A 19,201-nucleotide genomic window follows, 5' to 3' on the forward strand; every position below is an offset into this window, starting at 1 on the left:
TCAGCTGTGCACCGTGCTTTTGTTTGCTCAGTTTGTTGTTAGAAAATAAGCGAGGAGGGGGCCCCGGGCCCCGTGCAGCGCACATCCGGCTTTGACAGGGATGATGACACGCTGATGGTAATCTTGTGAGAAGTCGCCTGTATCCGCCCGGCGCAATGTGCCAGCGAGCACGTGGCCCCAGCTGTAGCGGCCGAGCGGGGCGAAATTTCCTCCGGAGCGCGTTGAGTCGACGATGCGCGCTTCGCGGGGTCAGGCTGCGCGCGTACGCGTCGCACGGTCGACGTCCCGGCCAATCTGGCGGAACGAAGCGGCGGGGCGCGAGCGCGTAGCTTCGCCGCGCTCGGCTCCCTTTCATCCTTTTGCGCAAGTTCGCTTGATCTCATTCCCGCCCCCCCCCCCCCCGCCAAAAACCCCCCGCCAACCAACACTTGCCCGAGCAGTGGACCTAATATCGGCGTCTATTCATGACCGCAGTTTGATATTCATGAGGGCTTGTCATTAATATTCATACTCCCCAACTTATGCAGTTCCTCTCTTTGTTCCTGTCCCCTCTCCCCCTTGTTTCAACATAATATTTATTGCATTTATTGGTTGCACCCCCCCTCCCCAAAACCACTCTCCTTCCTGCACTCATGAAACAAAAATTAGATAAGATCAATGCGTACGGCAGAACGGGCTGGTTGGGGTGAGGGTGAGGGTGGAGGTTTGGGGAGGGGAGGGGGGGGGGCTGGAGAAGGCTACTGAGCTGTTGCACCATTGGAGATCATCCCGGGTTTATTCACAAGGCGTTGGTAACTGCCCCCCGTCCTGACTGGAGAGCACGGCGTTCTGCGCGGCTGGGCTCCCTGACAGCGCCATAGAAACAGGGTCCTCCGCTCCGAGAAGCCTCAGTCCGTCCGGAAGCAGGGGAGGGCGAGGATCGCGGGAGAGCCTGCTGAGACGAAAAAAAGAGAGAGAGAGGAGCGCGGAGAGAGAGAGCCAGTCGCCGGTGAGTTAACCGCTGCTTCCGCGCATCACATCAGCGGCGAGGGGAGAGAAAAAAAGAGAGCGATCCCTCCTCTCCCTTTTTCAAAGGGTTCCTTTTCAACCTGCTGCTTTCAAACGTGCCTTTTGTCCGGTCGCTCGCTCCCTCAAACGGGTCGGCGACCGGGGGACACGGGGGAGCTCTGTGATCTCGCCTCTCGGGGTCGGATGCAGTTTAGCCTTTTATTTTTTTTATTTATTTCGGGTTACTTTTTAATTCTCTTTGCCAGGCACCTGGGATTAATATTCTTCAGTGCACCTCCCGCCTTAGTTATCTGCAGCAGTTTATGCCACTGCTTTTATTTTCCTGGATGATTGAAGTTCCTTGCGTTAAATAATTACTTTTTTTTTTTGGATGGGGGAGGGGGGGGGGGGTGAATCTAACACTTCAAAGGTGTGGGGGGGTGTTCTCAGATCCTCAGCAGTAGCATCTTTTCGTGGTTTTTTTTGTTTCATCAACCATTTCTTTTTACTACAGGAAAATAGCATACATGTGTGTTTTGAGCATAAAGTGTTTTGAGCATAAATGCATTTTTGTAGAAGTGTCTTTTGCAATGATTCTCATTTTGTGAATCTGTATTGACATAGCCATTAGCGTGGAGCAGTGTTAATATTTAACCATAATGGTTTATCCACTCCAATACTTTTTTTTTTTTTTCGCCAGAGTCACTGCAGACTTAAATCTTTTGTCTCATGCGTCTTCATGCATTAATTACATCCCCGCTTGCAGAAGAGCAGACCGAACCCCGCTGGTTTAGCTCTGTGTACCATTCGCGGTTTGACTTGTCAATTATGTAACTTGAGAGGCTCCTGCCAACCCAAAGGTGAGACTGCATGGTGTGTAGCAATGTCCTTAAAAATTACAAGAAGGCTTCATCTTGTGCAGTGTGTGTGTGTCTCAGCATATACTGTGGTTGCATTCGAGTTGCATTGGAGATTGGCCGCTGCAGAGCTGATGCCAGAGGCTTGTAATGGGGAATAATGGGGCCGTAAATGAAGAGCTACGGCTAGATTTATGCCACAGAGCGCGGGTTCAGCGCCTGGCCACGCAGGGAAGGCGTGAGCGGCGTGAGCGCTCTTTAGGGATCCGCGGCACGTGCCGCGCGGAGAGGGACGCGGCTGCTTCGCGCAGAAGGGCGAAATCGGAAACGGAATGGAAAAGGCACCTGCATCCTGTCGGTTTGTCATTTTTTTTGTTAATGAAGTTGGCGCGCCGAACTGACGGTCTTTGGGAAGAGTGGGCTTCCAAGAACGCAGGCTCCTGCTCCCCTAGCATTAGCGTTAGCGTTCAGTCGTTTCACTGGTGCAGCTGCGGGCTTCTTGTCCTCTCTACCCCTCTCTCACTCCCTAGCTCTATCTCTCCCTCCCTTTCTCTCTCTCTGTAGCTTTTTCTCCCTGCTCTCTCTTGCTCTCTCTCTCTCCCCGTGTTTCTCTCTCTCCATCCCCCCCTCCCCACCAGGCAGCGCAGCACCAGCACCAGCAGCAGCAGAGACGGCACCATCGTGGGCCAAATCCAATCAGATCTTATTAGTTTTCCACTGATCCTCCGCTCTGCTAGCCCTGACGCACCGCAGCAATGATGGGTGACATGATTGGGGTTGATTTGTACAGCTAAGTGGGGGGGGGGGAGTCTCTCTGTAAATAAAGCAGGGTGGGGGGGCAAATCTTTTCTCCTGCAGCAGATTTTATGACTTCCCTTTAAAATGTCAGATGGTGAGAGAGGGCTGTAAAACTCCCCCTGTCTGTCCACCCTCCTCATCATTAGCGATGGCTGATGGGGTGTGAAAACAGGCGGTGAAAAGTCACCGCTGGGCATTGACTCGCCGTCCGTCGCTAACCCCTCCCGCTCCCCCCCTTCCTTCACCTCCGGTATGACAATCTGGTTTCGATGTGGTAAAAAAAAACAAAAAAAAAAACAGTGGTGCGATTTTTGACAGGGCTGTAGTTTTGATTGTTTCCCACCATGCTCTGGGGGACAGGGTAAATGTTCCACCCCTCATAAACAAGCAAAAACAAAACGCTTGGAGCTGGTGGAATTGGGGCCATGCAAACTCTACAAAGTTTGCGGGTGACGACCGTAAAGCCTCACTTTGGGGAACTGCGGTTGTTCCAATGTGGCATATGAGCAGAGGTGTGGACACAGCCTTCTGTGGGACTGTATGAAGCACCGGTCCTTTCACGCTGATAAAGTCTGTTTGAACTGAGAGGCCTCCTGGGAATGTGAGCACCTTTCCTGCGGAGGGAAAAAAACGACCTTGTCTTCGAAGGCCTCGCAAGACGCCTTCCGCAAGCTGTGGACAGGCAGGAGGCAGGGCAGTTACCCAGCATGCTCGTCACCTGTCAGTGCAGCTGGGGAGATGGAGGGCGCGTGTCACTGCTCTGTGCTCCGCGGGAATTAGAATCGGTCGGCTGTTTCTCTTGATGCCAAACAGTCCCACGGTTTTTGGTAGCGGTGGGAATGTAGCTCTCTGGGGCTTGGGTTGACAGAAGGGTCCTGGCAGGGAGGGAGAGAGAGAGTGAGGGGGGAGTGAGAGAGAGAGTGAGAGAGAGAGGGGGGGAGAGAGAGAGAGAGAGAGAGAGAGAGAGGGGGGAGAGAAAGAGAGAGAGAGAGCTATGGAAGGAATTGCTGCACGCTAGGAACTCTGTTGGCCGTGCGTCAGGCTTTACGCGTCATCATTTTTTGCTTTTTCCTCAAGATCCGAGCTCCCCTTGTCAGGCCAAGGTCAAGTGTGACACAGCAGCGTTCCCTTGAGTGATGGCCCGGTGCTCTTCCCCATATGCCGTTGAGACCAGTGGTCAAATCGAACACGTGCAACCGAATGGGCGCAATTAGGGCGCAGTATATTGAGTGTCCCGACTCTAGGTAAGCACCTCTGTCAGTCTCTTGGGGGGGGGGGAGGGCATTTCTCCCGGAACGCGAAAGTGAAACCCTAGACATGAAGCCATATTTCTGATATGGAAGCTTTCCAAGACAAGGAAGTTTTTAAATAAGGTCACGGCCAGCGGTGAACCGTGAGCAGGCAGCCTGGATTAAAGACCCAATGAGAAAGGAGAAAAGACTCAGAGCTGCACATATTAAAGTAATCCATTTAAGCCTACAGCGCTGATTAATCTGGGAAGACTGCGTGAGGGGAAACGTGAGGCGGTGTCCACGCGAGTGACACTTCCATTGAACAGGAAGGCCTGTCTCTCGGACCCCAGGTCCCTCCGTGGCCCGAATCCTCGCTCCCCCCAGATGAATGGAATTCCATTACGCCCCTGTCAGCCTGGCCCCCGCTGCCTCTTACCCCCAGCAACACACAGCTCCTCTCTCTGTCCCACAACAAAAATGCTAATCAGATCCTTTATCACAGGGAGACAGGCGAGAGAAGGACGGCTCGGTTAGCTTCCCTCCTGGAAAGCGATAAGAAGAAACAATGCCTGACGTTTTAACGCCTTTCTGAAGGCGCATGCTCTATCAGGAAATTGCCCTTTGTGCTATTCTGGTGGAAAGATGTTGAGGGGACACACATGGTATGGGGCTTCTTGGTAAGGAGGGTGGGGAGTGGGGGGTGGGTTTTCGCTGGGAAATAAGTATTCGGGAGGTACTAAACAATAAGGCGTGTAATAACTTGGCAATGGGTGAATCATGATATCTTGCCTTTTCCAGCAGGCTCGCCCACACAATTTCAATTGAAGCAGTAATGAGAAACCACCTGCAGAGGCTGTGGTGCGCGTGGCTATCATTTCCCCGATGCCTGTTATTATTCATTATTTGCAGACATCTACATACCCGCGCAGTGAAAACAACTGAGTGGGTATATCTGAGCCTCGCCACAGTCAGCCTCGTTGGCTTTCTTCAACTGGTAATGAATATCCGGGGCCCACAAAATTAATGATAAAACGCAAAGTGGGATTAATCTACTTGTATAACGGAGGAATGGTTTTATTGGATTACATTTGAAAGCAGTAGACTGGTAAAGTACGGAAGGCCGTAGCCCAGACGCATAAAACTTAACCACCTGATCACGAGGTCTACGTACTCCCACCCAAACCCCCTCCATGCTGGTTTCACCTTGTCCGTGTTGTATCTCTGTGCTGTTTTTAAGGACGGGCATTACAGTTGTCCTACTGCTTAGTACCGTTTGTGAAAGTGGACGGAAGGAGAGGGAGAGCATTCTATGGGGAGCTTTCTCTAGCAACCGCCTAACCTGTTGTACCATGGAGACCACAGGGAACGAAAGCTGCAAATTATTGGCAAGAAGGAATTTATTTTTAGAAAAAGAGGTGCACACCGAACACCGTGTAGCTTGACTGACTGGGGCGTACATGCCTTGCAACAGTTGGATTACAGGCTTCTCTCCAGATCTTTCTAAACGATGAACAGGAAAGACATCCTGACTGTGTAAGAGAGTGGCATTATCTCCAGATTGGATCCTGGCCATTAGCACCAGGCTGTAGCCAGTGCCAGTCAGGGCATTTATTTATAACTGTTTTGGGCTGTCTGCAAGAGGAAAAACAGGAAAGTGTATGGGGTAACTCATTCATCCATTCATTCACTTATTCTTTATTTCAAAGAAAAGCAACTATGTTGGTTCCTGGCATGGTCTGATGCAGTGCGGGATACTATAGTCTGTAGGTAAGTGGTGATTCGAGATGGACTGAATGGCTTGTTTCTCATCACTAGGTGTCCTTCTTTCTGTCTTTTATATGCTCTTAGGCAATTCAGTCACTTGGACAACTTGGCCTGGACTCAGCTATCTGTTTCATTTATTCAAAATTAAGAGCGAATATTGACTTTTTAAAAATAAAAAATACAGACGAGTACAATGGTCATCAAAAATGAATGGAAAAGTTGTGCCTGTAAAAAAGTAACACTTACATTTACCATATTTCAAAGTCAAAGCCAAGTACAAATGCTGATTCAGTTTAGACCCTTGGTACAGAATGAGTTCCAAGTGGAATAACTCATTATGGAAATATGAGTATGCGTGCTTATGTTCTCATTCTCTATATCTTTCTTGAATTAGATAATTCATTGGATCTGTACCTTTCTGTAGCACCAGCTTTCAAAGTACAGCACACACTGAGGGAGTCCAACCTCACACACCTCAATGACTGCACCCCAGAACATCCCTTTAAAATTGTTTAATATGGGGGGTGTGGGGGCGAGGTGAGAGTTACTCATGACAGTCACACTGAGGGTGAGCAGTGGGTGAGCAGCCATGGTATGCTTCGATCAAAATCATTCACAAATCATTCATCATGCTACACAATAAAATGTACAGTGTTAATTCAACTCTAAATGGGTACATATCAATTCAATAGCGTCCATATGTACTCTGTAAAAGTTGATTTGATACTGAACATTTTACTGAGGGTTTATGGAAAAGGCAGACAAGTTTAAAACAGGAATTGGTAACTGGTCCTTCAGTGACTACCAGTCATAGTAAGTGGCGGTTTGGAAATAGTTTTGAGTGAGATACATTGTTGGGCTGTCAACAGGGTGATGTGTTACCAGTCCAGAGATGCGTCTTCTGTCACTTGACTGACAGTAGCCTCAATAATCTTTGAAGCATGGGAAACATGTTTCCCACAGTCCATACAGCAGGAAAAAAAAAAAAAAACTTTGCCCTGATGTTCCTCTTAACTTCAGAAATGCAACATCAGCAGGAAACTTAAGCAAGATGTAGGGAGTATGGTACAAGCAGAATTAACTAAGAAGGTAGGTGTTTAACTGCCGCTCATTGCAATAAACAGCTATGTCTGCACATTCTCCATCTAATGAAACAACCTGTCTCTGTCTACCTCTATCTTCCCTTGCAGACAGGTAATCTGCAAGCTTGTTGAAACATACATCTTACTCTGATTAATTATACTAGGAAAATGTAACTGCTGTTGGATGCCTGCAGGTGAAATTAATTTTAAAAGGCAGTTTTCTTCATTTTTTCCCCTTTTTATTCTTTTTTTTCTTTTACAATAATTAAACCAGTAAAATTACTCTTTCTTACAAAAAATCCTGCAATATTACAGTAATTGGTAATTAAGCCAGCTAAGCTAGAATTAAACACAGCACTAATATTCACACTTTCCTCACAGGCTCAAAGTTTAGACTTGGCTGGTAGTTTTGCGAAATATACTTAAAACCAATGTCATAGGCTAGAACTGGTTATGGGAAATTTATTTCAGTCTATCAGTCCTGGAGATTGAAGAGATTATTGTGTCCTTATCACTCAGAACCACTGACACTGATCAGAATGAATAATCATGTCCATCGGTTTGACTGAATATTTCAGAGGAAGGCAACGAAACGGTGTGACTTTAAGACCCTAGGCGCGAGAGTGCGTAAGGACTGGCGAGGCATGACCTAGGTGTCAGAAATGTTGGAAAATTCGCAGCTGTGTGTCACAGCTTGGAGATCTTAGTCAACATGCAGGTTAATGGGCTGTTAGCAGCCGAAGCCCCACGGTATGCCAGGTGCTTGTTGCTAAGATTGAAAATGAAATGTCACCAGGAAAAAAAAAACTGCAAAACATAGAAAAAGAGCAATTTTTGATTTTGTGAACAAGAGTTCAACAGAGGACAACGGAAGATGCTAATTGGCCTTGCACCTCCAAACATAACTTTGCGAAAGGTTTCCTCTGTCTCTCTTTACGGCTTTGTCTTGTTTTTTTAACACACCCTTTAACCTCACTGTTTGGGTACAGCCGATTCTGAGTATGACACAATAACAGGTGCATGGGCTCACTGGAAGTGTAAGAAGGGAGTCAGCAGTCGGTTATGAATCAGAATAGTCACACATGGAGAGTGCACGACACCTAAAATATCATAATATCAGTTTGCGGGAATCTTTCCGTAATGTCGAGGAGAAAGATCTCACTGAGTCAGGTTCACAATCAAACCTATGAAATATAATGTCACGTTATTTTTGAAATATTTTTTAGATTGCGTCTTATTACATTTTTACAGCATCATATTACATTTGCTTCCTTGAACCTCAGAGAACATTGAACTGCATTTAAGAACGTCTCTCTAGGTTTGATAATTTCGTATTGCACTTAATATTTTATTACATTTTATAATATCATATTTTCCTTCGGCAGCACAGAGCATTTAACTGGAAGGGAAAATAGATATTTTGTTGCCTTCGTTTCAGTCTTGGGCGCCTTTGTACCTCATGCTCTTCGCTTTGTATTCAGAGCAATTCATGCATGCGAAGGACAGAGCTCAAAAAACCCGTCACGTTTTCCTGCGTGCGGATTTATTAGCGACTTAATTCTTTTTCGGCTCATTAGCATGTTCGTAACAAGGTGCAACAGCATCTAATTCCTCTGGGGAGCGGAAAACTCACGTTTGAGCACTTTCAGCCCCTTCTCAGTTATTTTTTCCAATTTTCGTCGTCTCTCAGGCGAAAACGGGCTTTGTGTCTTGTCGTACGTAGCGCACCTCCGTTCTTAGATATTCATTTAATTCTGGCTCTCGCCTTTACCACCGAAGCCCAGCTGCGCTACGGCGGACTGCCTGGGTTCAGCCAATTTGCGCAATGCAAACAAAACGCCCAGTAATGGCCGTGACCAGCAGACACGACAGGCTTATGACCAACGGAACAGCGTGCTGGTATTGATTTCTTGGGTTTGATTCGCTGCTCACCTACCCCAGCCCCTCCCAAGTTTGCGTGCCCCCATCAGAGATTTGAAAGCCAAAAACGTCCCTGTCTGGTTGGTTTGTGGGGACAGTGGGACGGAGATTTTCAGGGATTTGGGGATTTGAGATTGAACTGTGAGAAAGAAGGCATGAAATACAGCAATCTAAAACTGGCTTCGACTGAGCATGGCGGTTTCACCGGAGCGCGGGAGTTCCTGGAAGAGGTCGGGAGGGAACGAGTGTCAGCCTTCAAGAGCTCACGAAGCGAAAGCATGTCTGCAGCATCTGCTGAAGGCACATAAGCACAGCAACATCTGCCCCCCCCCTCCCCGCCTCGAACGCTCAATCACTCGCACGGGTCCCCTCCTCACGCCCGGGTGCAATCAATGCGCCGGTCTGTTCTGTTGCGCCCCTGACCCCCGAGCATCGTAAATTACCGCTCGGAATGATTGCGGGCGAAGGGAAAGACCGTTAATCACAGGATGCTCGTGTGGTGAGGATGGAGACGACAGACAGATTTTTCACCAGTAATGCTGCGCTGACTTTCGCTCACCGGGGAAGATCTGTTGGCCGGGGAAGTGTCAAGGCGTTACGGAATAGCCAGGACAGGCTCCACAGCAAGAAGGATGTGACAGAGCACCACAATGGTGTAATTCAGGAGGGAGGTCTGGGTGTCAGGGCAGGACTCTTACGTTATGATGGGCAGAGGTGGTGGCATAGAGCTATGGTTCACAGCCCTGTAAGTGTCCACCATGTTTATCATGGTCGCAGATCTCCAGGCCTGTCTCTAAAATGTAAAGACAAGGAGTGTCTCTAAAGTATGGGAACATGGATCAACCTCAATGGGCTAGTGAGCCCATCTAGGATTGTCATTTGCCTCCAAGCCAGAGCGGGGATACTCAGATCGAATTGTCAAGGTCATGAGCACGGCTGGATTTCTCTTTTACCTGATAGTTAACTGATTCGTTGACTGATGTCCCTGATTACAGAAGAATTATGAAAAACCAGCAGTAATACTGGCTTCTGAGGCAAGATTTGCAAATCCCTAGAGTATGGTATCCATCACTGTGTCCAGCCAAGATTTGAGCATCTCTACCTCTACTGTATGACCTGACAAGAGGAGAATATAGGAGGACTGGCCGAGGATGAGTTCAACAGGTTCGGTGGTCAGACTAGCTTGCTAAATTTCTCAAAGTGGTATTAGGTTGGAGGATTTTCAAGGCTGTGCCTACATAGAAATCGACCTGGCTACACCTGCCGTCATTGGACAGTGTCAGTCCCCACCACAGTTGCATGAAGCATCATCCACTGCTCCACTTCGCCCATGACGGCAGAATCAAAGGCAGAGGAAAGCTTTGGTTTCCCCGCTTGGTTTATAATGGGCAACAGACCATTAGACCATTTCGTCTAACGGTCAGGTTTCTATGGAAACCAGGTCACATTTGAAGGCATTTGGAGAAAAATAGCCCAGGGGTGTCAGCCGGCTCCCTGAGTCAGCTTCACACTAAGGCTTAATAAAATCTGTTGGTCCAATGAAATTTTTCAAAAGGTCTAGCCTAAGCCCAAGTGAAAAAAAAATCATTCAGAAATTCTGAGCATCTTCAGTTTGGGAGACCCACACATTCCTGTGGTCTTGAGAGTGTGGCGAGCTCTCTTTAAAGTTGAGGATGACGGTGGAGCCGTTTCTCATGTACAGACGCCGTGTCCCAACTTGCTCTGTCACTTTCAGAAACACGGTGAAGTTACTCGGGTCACACGGGTTTGCGGCATCTCCGATCATTAAACGCAATGAGCTGGAAGAGCTTTCGAGCACCTTTACATCTCTGTCGTGTACGTGTAATCTGGTATTAAGAGGCAGGGGGAACCGGCCAATCAGTCAGGCTCGCGTTCACGGTGGAGGGTCGCTGGCCCGTGAAATTGCATTACCTCTGGTTTTGAAAGATTGCAGCTCTCGCAGGTTGCATATCGCGGGAGTGTTTGCGCCGATGTTGCCTTTTATTGTGCTCGCCGCGCTCCCCTACAGATTCGCTTTGACGGCAGGCCCTGCCTGGCCACGCTTAGCGGTGCCTCCGAATCATCCATCTTCTTAGGTTAATACGAATTCATGTTCCCTTATGATCGCAGTTAGCCGAGTGGTTCAGTCATAATTTTACCGCTTGGTTCCCTGAAAAACACACAGTCACAGAATTACATTTTTCAAGTGCTAATCTCTCCAATCTTTCCCTGTTTTTTCCTTGCATCTTACAGATAAGACATATTGGGTTTTTTGATTACTTGCTGCCCATTTCAGGCCCATATCACAGTCTCTGTTCTATCTTTATGCACTGTGGATGAGATTCCCTGCGGATTAAAGTCTTTCGTTGTCAGACCAGATTCTGACAGAAGGCATCAGGCTCTTTTGTTGGAAATTATATTCATGCACAATGCATTGAAAAATGTCTCAGTTTCACAAAGTGCACTCATCCAGTTTGAGGTTCCAACAAGAATCGAAACTTAAGACATGCAATACACCTCTGCATGCATGAAATACAGCCTCATATGCATGCAATGCACCTTCTCCATGCATGTTATGTTTAAAAAACGTGGCATCATGCAAATGGAAGATTATTCACATCTTGAGAGAAAGTGATTATTCTGACACATAGGCCTATTGTACACCACCACGGTACACAATAAAAGAAAACAGAAAACAACTATATAAATACATGCAAGAGCTGGCTTATGCGCAATTGTTTGGAATGCTGTATAATATTATTGGTTCTGCATCATATGGTAAATTCAAATTGAGTGTCAGAAATTGCAAATGCAGGTCAGGCCGGTCATGCAAAGGCTGCTGTAGTTGTGGATGTTGGAGACTGTTCATGAGGGAGCAACAGACTTTCACCCCCTCTGTCTGTTTCGGCGCGCATTCCTTATTTCCACCGGGATGGGATTTTTTCCCACACGAAGTGAACAAGGGCTCTACATTGCTGGAATCGATCCCTGTTTCCACCGCTTCCCACCATGAGAAAGGTGAATAAGAATTCCCGCCTATTGATCCCTGGCTCGGGTCGTCTCCGGAGAGCGGTCGTTAATTGAGCGCTAACCCTAGAGCGGGACCGCACTCGCTCACGCTGTGAACGCGGAGAAGCCCCCAGGAAGGAACGCAGCCGCGTGCGGTCACGGCTCATTATGCATGCTTGTCTGGGGGAGCACGCCTCCTCCACAGCTCCGCTGGTCCGCTACATCGCCTCCCCCACAGCTCCGCTGGTCCCCTACATCGGCCCTCCCCCACAGCTCCGCTGGTCCCCTACATCGGTGTCTGCAGCTACATCTTAGGGGTCTGCTGGGAAATAGAAATTCCAAGGCAGACTCCAAGCACCAGAGAGTGCCTCCCTTTGAATTTCACTGTGACAACATGATAGAAAATGCACTGTAATTACTACTAACGATGCAGTCATGCATGCAGCTAATTAAATAAAAAGTATGATTATAGAAGTTATCTTTTTGTATTGTGATTTTCAAGAACTGATAGCACATATATTGTCTAAGAATATTATATATATATTCTTGGTTATTAATTATCAAATGAACAACATTATGAATGAAAGACATTATATCAGCTCTTTCTTTCAGAAACTTCAACTTCCACAGACAGCTTTTTGAGGGATTTTTTCATTGGAAATGTATTTCTCATCCAAAATGGATTGTGCTATCTCAAGACGCTTTGACATATTTATTAAAGGACCCTGTCAAAGACCTGATAAAGTTTTTTTTATCAAAGCTATAATTAATGGGATTTCTCCTAATTGCAATTTAACACATCTTCAAGAAAAATGCCATATGTCATCATGATAGAACCGGTGTGTGTGTGTGTGTGTGCTCAGGGGAGGCTGAATGTGTTGGTAGCATATTTCTCATTAGTCTTACCATGGATAAAACAAACAAAAAAATTTCAACTTAAGTATCTCATTCATCCGGGAATCTGGTGGTTGAGTGGTTCATGCAAAGTGTTCAAATTAGCAACTGGGGCAGCTGGTTCTAGCAGTTCCAATCAGAGGCTTTGCATTGTCAGTAAATTAGTATTATGGGGAGAAGCTTTAGCTGTGAACAACCCAAAATAACCCCATGCGAGACAAATCCCCATGCCCAGAAATCCCATCTCCTTTTGGGATAATCCTACTCAGCAGACACCTCATTCTCAGTTGATTTTGGGTGAGTGTCCAAACTGAAAGTTTTGGACACAGAATCCCTGGCAGAGAAAAAAAAATAAAATTTTAAAAAACAATTTGTCAGCTAAACCAAAAGCCCAGGGAACCGATATGGACTGAACAGCAAGTTTTGAAGGCCCGAAATAGATCAAGCATTAGAATAGGCAAGGGTGTAACTTACGAGGGAAATGGGAGGGGTTATAACCCCCCAGTATTTCTGTACAAACATGCCAAATAACTCCCCCAATAAATATAGTGCTATGATGAGAAAAATAATTTCATACAATACTCGATGGGGATTTCATGATGCAATTGGGATATAGGCTACTGACCAGTGAGGCTGAGCGTTACATCAGGGACAAAAGCTCCATCAAAGATTCAAACCTCACAATGTACGACTTGCTGTACCAAAACAAACTTTTAAGAAATAAAAGCGAACCCCGGCACCCATCTATTAATGTATTTCAATCGTAAGCTGTTTCTAATTGTCGGCAAGTGCCCATTGATTTTTTGAGGCATTTGTTACTGTTGCTAGTAGCATGTTATTTAAATCATTTCCCACTGCTGCACATGAGATCTATTCATTAATGTAAGAAATGATTTCTTCAGCTTTTTTCCAGTTTTTCATGATTTTCAACAACTTAGCTGTGACTGCTCCACAACTTCATTCAATTTTTTTTGTGACAAACACCCAGCCTGATTGATTGATCAGTAATCTGAAATATTTAGAATTCACCAAAGCTGATCATTTCACAGCTGTTCTTTTAAAATTTTTCTTCTGTGTAGTCATGCCTGCGGAACCCCAGAGATGGTTGTAGTTCTTAGGGTTTATGCATTTAACCCCCCACCCCCCCAAATATTCAAACAGAGGTTTTGCCATAGGCCATGCTTGAGCATAGGACCCCTGTGACAGGCCTTTTCCACAGAAATGTTTTCAAAGTGTGAAAAGTGGGCACCATGCCTCACTGGTTTTTGAGCCAACACCGTTACACAAACTCACTATTTGCAATGTTGCAAAAACATTGCGTGCCAGCTGGGATATTGATGTACCTCACATTCCGCCCTGAAAACAATCAGGCTTTGTGCTGAGCATCTCCAGGTCTACCGCAGACCTAAAAAAAAAAAACAGCGCAGGGACCAAACCATATTCATATAATAAGAATGCATCGCCCACAGGAAATGCTGAGCATCTGAAATATTATCCACACAAGGACCAGGCATGTTTATGTGAATGCTGTGGGGGGAAAAAAGATCACTTTCCCTTTTCAGATAAACAGGTTGCAGCACCATATGGCATTAGTCAGAGGGCAAAGCACCATTTTAACTGCAATGCAGCCTAGGATGATGGGTACGGTGCACACCATAGTATTCTGTAGTGTTCACTAGGACACTTCAACTTGTAGTGTTCTTATGTGTATATTTAATTGAAAATATGGGGGCTGGGGTTACCGACCAGCTGAATTGTGAAAGACAAATGAAAGTCTTCCATACAGCAGTGGATATTTTCAGAGAACTGTATGGGGTTTGAATTGTGAAGTAGGGACAGAAAAAGAACCCTCTCAGGAAATGAGTAGATAAATTATTACAGATACTGGAGACTGTGGAGAAGAATGTGTTACAATCAAATCGACCTAAACAATGCTCCGGTCTGCTACAGCAATGGCATCGACTAATTATGGTCAGATAACGATTAACAGCTCAATAACACCAAAATAAATCTGCAGAAATTGTTCCCCATGCAGGACAGAGCCAAGGACGGCTACACCATTTCCAGTTCGAATGAACGTACACGTGCTTGTCTGTGTTTGCGGTTTTTCTCCCTGGCACTGGTTTCATTTGGGTTGATAATGCATTCATAATAATCATAAAAAACAAGGCCGTCAGCAGTTTAGTTTCTCTAGTGTTAAAAGATATAACTGCCTCTGATGACTGTACTAGAAGTTGCTGTGAATTTCTGCAGAGGCTTGATCCTTTTGAAAATAGATTATACACCAATTTTAAATTCATCGGAGGTAACTGTAATTGCATTTTATACAATATTCCAATACAGTGAGTGCCACCATAATATAACCTGTAAATCTGTAAGTTTCTGTGTGTGTGTGTGTGTGTGTGTGTGTGCGTGCGTGCGTGCGTGCGGACACTATCAAAACAAGAAATCCTGCAAGCAGAAAATGAGGTTTGGAGCATGTGGTGAGAACATCCAAGGGAACTTCGAATTGAAGAGCTTTTTTTGTACTGGCTTCTAAGGTCAAAATCATAAAAAAAATAATTAATCTGAAGTTATTGTACATATACCTCCTCAAACCATTGGCTCTCAAATGGAAGCTTTGGGTAGACAAGCTTTCTTCATAATTTATAATACAAAATACAGGGCTTACAGAAAGGTGATCTATCTTAATGGAATGAGTAAAAATAGTGCTAATAGCTGATAAGCACAGAGTCGACTTAATTACCCATGAATCCTCTTCATTAAATAACTTCTGCATTGATTTAATGCGGCTGCTAGCTCGTTCTAGTTCTGATCTAAGGTCAGTACTTATCAGGTTTGGAGACTAAATTAGTTTTTATAGCATCTGAAGATGCCAATGGGAGTATGACTGGGGCACAAATTTCACAAAATGACTCTTAGTTCACGATATTAGCTATGCATGAATTATGCATGAATAACACGTCCCGGGAATCTTGACATAATTTTACAATGTTTAATCAGTTCTCCCCTCTGCTTCATTGTGTCTCTGCTGAGAATTAATACTTTACAGGAGTGCTGAAGTGCAGGCACACAGTACTCTCAATGCTCAATGTTGATCTACATTCAAGTTAGAGCAACAGCAATGCCAATATTGTTACAAATTTTAACAAAGCATTTCTTTCACCATTAGATTTTGGTTACCTGCTGCACATAAATTAATTCATAAACAACTTCAATATAACACTGTATGTTGTTAAAATGACTATTAAAATGGATTCTAGCCACCCATACAGTTTGTACAAATTACAGGACATTTTATGCATAGTCCCCCCATTTCAGGATACCATAATGTTTGGGACATTTGGCTTCACATGTGTTTTTTGTTTTGTCAGATGTGTTCAATTACTTCCTAAGTGCAAGAGAGTTTTCAGTATCTAGTCTTGATTCTCGTCTTCTGATTGCCTTTGGAGTCTGTCATTGGAGCCTGAGGATGACAGTTGTGCCAATGAAAGTCTAGGAAGACATTATGAGGCTGAGAAATATAAGGAATAAAAAAATGGTCAGAGACATAGACCAAACCTCAGGCTAACCAAAATCAACTGTACCTCATGCTTTATATATGAAAACCAAAAATACATTGCCAATTTCCACATTTTTCATCTCAATTCTCAAAAAAATATCTTGTGAAGTGTCACGCAGGCATTCAGTGATGTAACTTTTAAAAAATGTTTATTTTGAGTCTTTGCCTCTCACAGTCCTAGTATGGAGATATATTTGTAGCAAATATTGCAAATCTGTACCATGGATTCACAAACCTATCAATGGTTTCACAAATCTGTAGAATGGATTTGCAATGGTTTCACAAATTTATAGAATGGATGCACAAACCTGTAAATGCGTTCAAAAAGCTGTAGAATGGATTCACAAATCTGCTTTCCCAAATTGTTATTCATGTCGGCACTAATGACATATGTATGAGACGATCAGAGGTCACGAAAAGTTATTTTGAGTCTGTGTGCTTGATGGAAAACATGATGTCTTGGTCAGTAGTGTGTTCTGGTCCCAACCATATTCGGTGCAGCGATGCAATCTACAGCAGATTATTGTCATTAAATCACTGGTTAGCTGAGTGCTGTGCCTCAAACGATGTGGGTTGTATAAATAATTGGCAAAGTTTTTGGGGCAAGCCTGGTCTTTTGAAATGAGATGGTGTTCACCCATCCTGTTCCAGCCAATGCTCTTCTCTCTAGAAACATAGCCTCTAGTCTGAATTCTCAAGATTGACTGGCCTTCCCAAAACTGCAAACTAGATTGTGCCTTATTGAGACTGCATCCGTCTCCCGTATTCCAAATAATTATCATTCTAAAATCCATAAAGTTTACCACAAAAAACATCCATATCAGACAAAGCATACTGCTGTTTATTCCATTTATTTATTCCATAATATTGGGACTGCTAAACATTAGAGCCCTTAACTCCAAGGCAGCTCCTGTGAACAAACACATCTTTGTGTACTGTCTTGATGTATTATGTCTCACTAAAAGATGGCTAAAAGTGGATGTGAACTATTTTTTTTAACTAATTCTCTCTAGTTGGTTTCATATATAGTGGGATAAGCTGCTACTTACAATTACCTTATTCAGGCAATTCCAAAATATGATTAAAAATGGGATTTTTTTCAAGTGCTAGTCATGAACTTTTCTCAGCTTGATTATGTTAGGAACTGCCTTTTTTCTCAGCCTGTTGCCCTGGTGACTGTCTACAGACCTCCTGGCCCATACTCTGGCTTTTTCACAAGCCAAATTTACAGGTTAATTTTTTCAAACTGTTAATTTCAGCAAATGAATAGTAATTATGCCTTAACATTTGTAGAAATATGTCATGTTTAAGTTCCTACCCTGCTGAGGTTAAGAGATTCAACAAAACAGGCAATTTGGGGGTGCCCAAAATATCATAAAAGTGTGTGTTTATATATAATGTAAATATGTAAATATACTGCATTCACAAATAGAATGCCCTTGTTTTGCTCGGTATTAACGGGTTGGTTATGTTTGTCTTTCCCCCTCGCTGCTATGGCCATCTGTCTGTCCATATTGTGCTCCCTCCCGTGGTGTGGCGCCCTGTCAGACCTCTCTTTCAGCTTCCTCCTCGCTGTGCTAGCGCTGTGCGGCCTGGGCTTGCTGGGGTTCTGCGCCTTCGCCTCCTGGAAGCTGTGCTGGGTGCCCTGGCGCAGCAAGGCCCTGTCCTCTAGCTCCGCCCCCCTCGCCCCCGCCGCGTCCCCCGCAGGGGGCGGAGACGACCGCTCGCCCCCGCTGACCGCCCGCTGCTTGGACGCCATGGCGACCGAGAAGGCCAAGGACCCCCTGGCCTCCGTCAGCTTCCTGGAGGCGGCGGTGAAGATCAGCCACACGTCGCCCGACATCCCCGCCGAGGTGCAGCTCTCCATGCGCGACCACTTCCTGCGCCGCACCCAGCGAATGCAGCGCCAGACCACCGAGCCGGCCTCCTCCACCAGGTCAGCCAATCCCACGCGCTAGAGAAGGGGGTGGGGTTTAAAGTGAAGCAGTCCATTTCATCATCTCTAAAACTGCAATCAGGGATAAATATCAGGCAAAAATGCACTAAAATGCATTCTATAATAGAAAATACATCACAAAAAGGACTAGCAGTATGTATAAGAATTCATAATGACAAGAGCAGGCTGTTCAGCACTTTTAAGCTTGTCATTCACATACAGTCTAGTGAGTATCCAGCACTGCGTCAAGTGCATCATGCAGAGACTAACACAGGGTAGCAGGCTACCATCCAGCTGAAAGCATGTATTTGAAATTTTATTTTAAACTGTTGGAGTTTAATCGTTTGTGTTTCTGATTCTGTCCAGCAAATTTGCGCTTTCAAATACAAAAAACAAAAGAAAACTAACAAAAAAAACAAAACAAAAAAAAAACAAGCATAATTTAAATGCACGTTTAAAATCTTTCCAGGTAAATCTCATCGTGAGCAACGTGGCCAGCAGCATCTCGGTTCAGGAGCTTTAGTGTTATTTCCCCCTAAGCTGTTTTGTTGGTGCTTGATACCAATTACAGAAAAATAACAAATTTTTGCCGTTGCCAAGGATTGCTTTGCTGTTTAGTGGCCGTTATGGTCACGCACAGGTCCTAAACAGTGGGAAAGAAACCTCTTTGTAAGAGGAGAAAATTAAAGTAGCGGGCGAGGCAAATCGATCTCCGCAGGCAGAATTTTATCTCAAATGAACGTAACGTTTCGCCATACCTACAAAATGAGTGAATATCCGTGGATTCAATCTGTAATTGTGTATAATTTTGGTATTATATAACGCTTCGTATTAAGAATAACAATATTGGGCCGTGAGCCCGAGTGCCCTCTTTGTATGGAAGGTAATAAAGACCACTGGGAACAAGGCATTCTGGGAACAAATCACTCTGATGTTCCTAAGGCCTCTCTGGAGAGCAGCAAATCTAGCAAAGCACTAAAATAATTGTTCTTATTTCTTATTTGTCAAGCATTTTTATTCCCTTATTACCAGTTTATGCGATGATATGGGTACAGAATGTCTTTAATGATACTTTTTTAAAAGGCCATTATTTGCTGGATTTTTAGTGTTGTGTTGTTTGCCTGAGAGAGAACACCTGTCGCTGTGGAGGAGAAATTGGA

General features: G+C 45.0%; 1 protein-coding gene and 1 long non-coding RNA gene across 2 annotated transcripts in view; both read left to right on the forward strand.

The window, feature by feature from the left end:
- syt6a (synaptotagmin VIa) overlaps positions 1–19,201 on the forward strand; it is a 59,444-nt gene that overhangs the window by 21,569 nt on the left and 18,674 nt on the right. Inside the window, exon 2 of the mRNA XM_035381948.1 lies at positions 17,654–18,041. Within this exon, the coding sequence (XP_035237839.1) occupies positions 17,654–18,041 (388 nt within the window). The remainder of the gene's footprint in view (positions 1–17,653; positions 18,042–19,201) is intronic.
- LOC118207842 lies at positions 1,405–13,992 on the forward strand. Its single transcript, XR_004761467.1, has 2 exons — positions 1,405–8,870; positions 8,903–13,992. It is a non-coding gene; the product is annotated as an uncharacterized LOC118207842 (long non-coding RNA).

The sequence above is a fragment of the Anguilla anguilla genome, chromosome 11, assembly GCF_013347855.1.
Source record: "Anguilla anguilla isolate fAngAng1 chromosome 11, fAngAng1.pri, whole genome shotgun sequence".
NCBI lineage: Eukaryota > Metazoa > Chordata > Actinopteri > Anguilliformes > Anguillidae > Anguilla > Anguilla anguilla.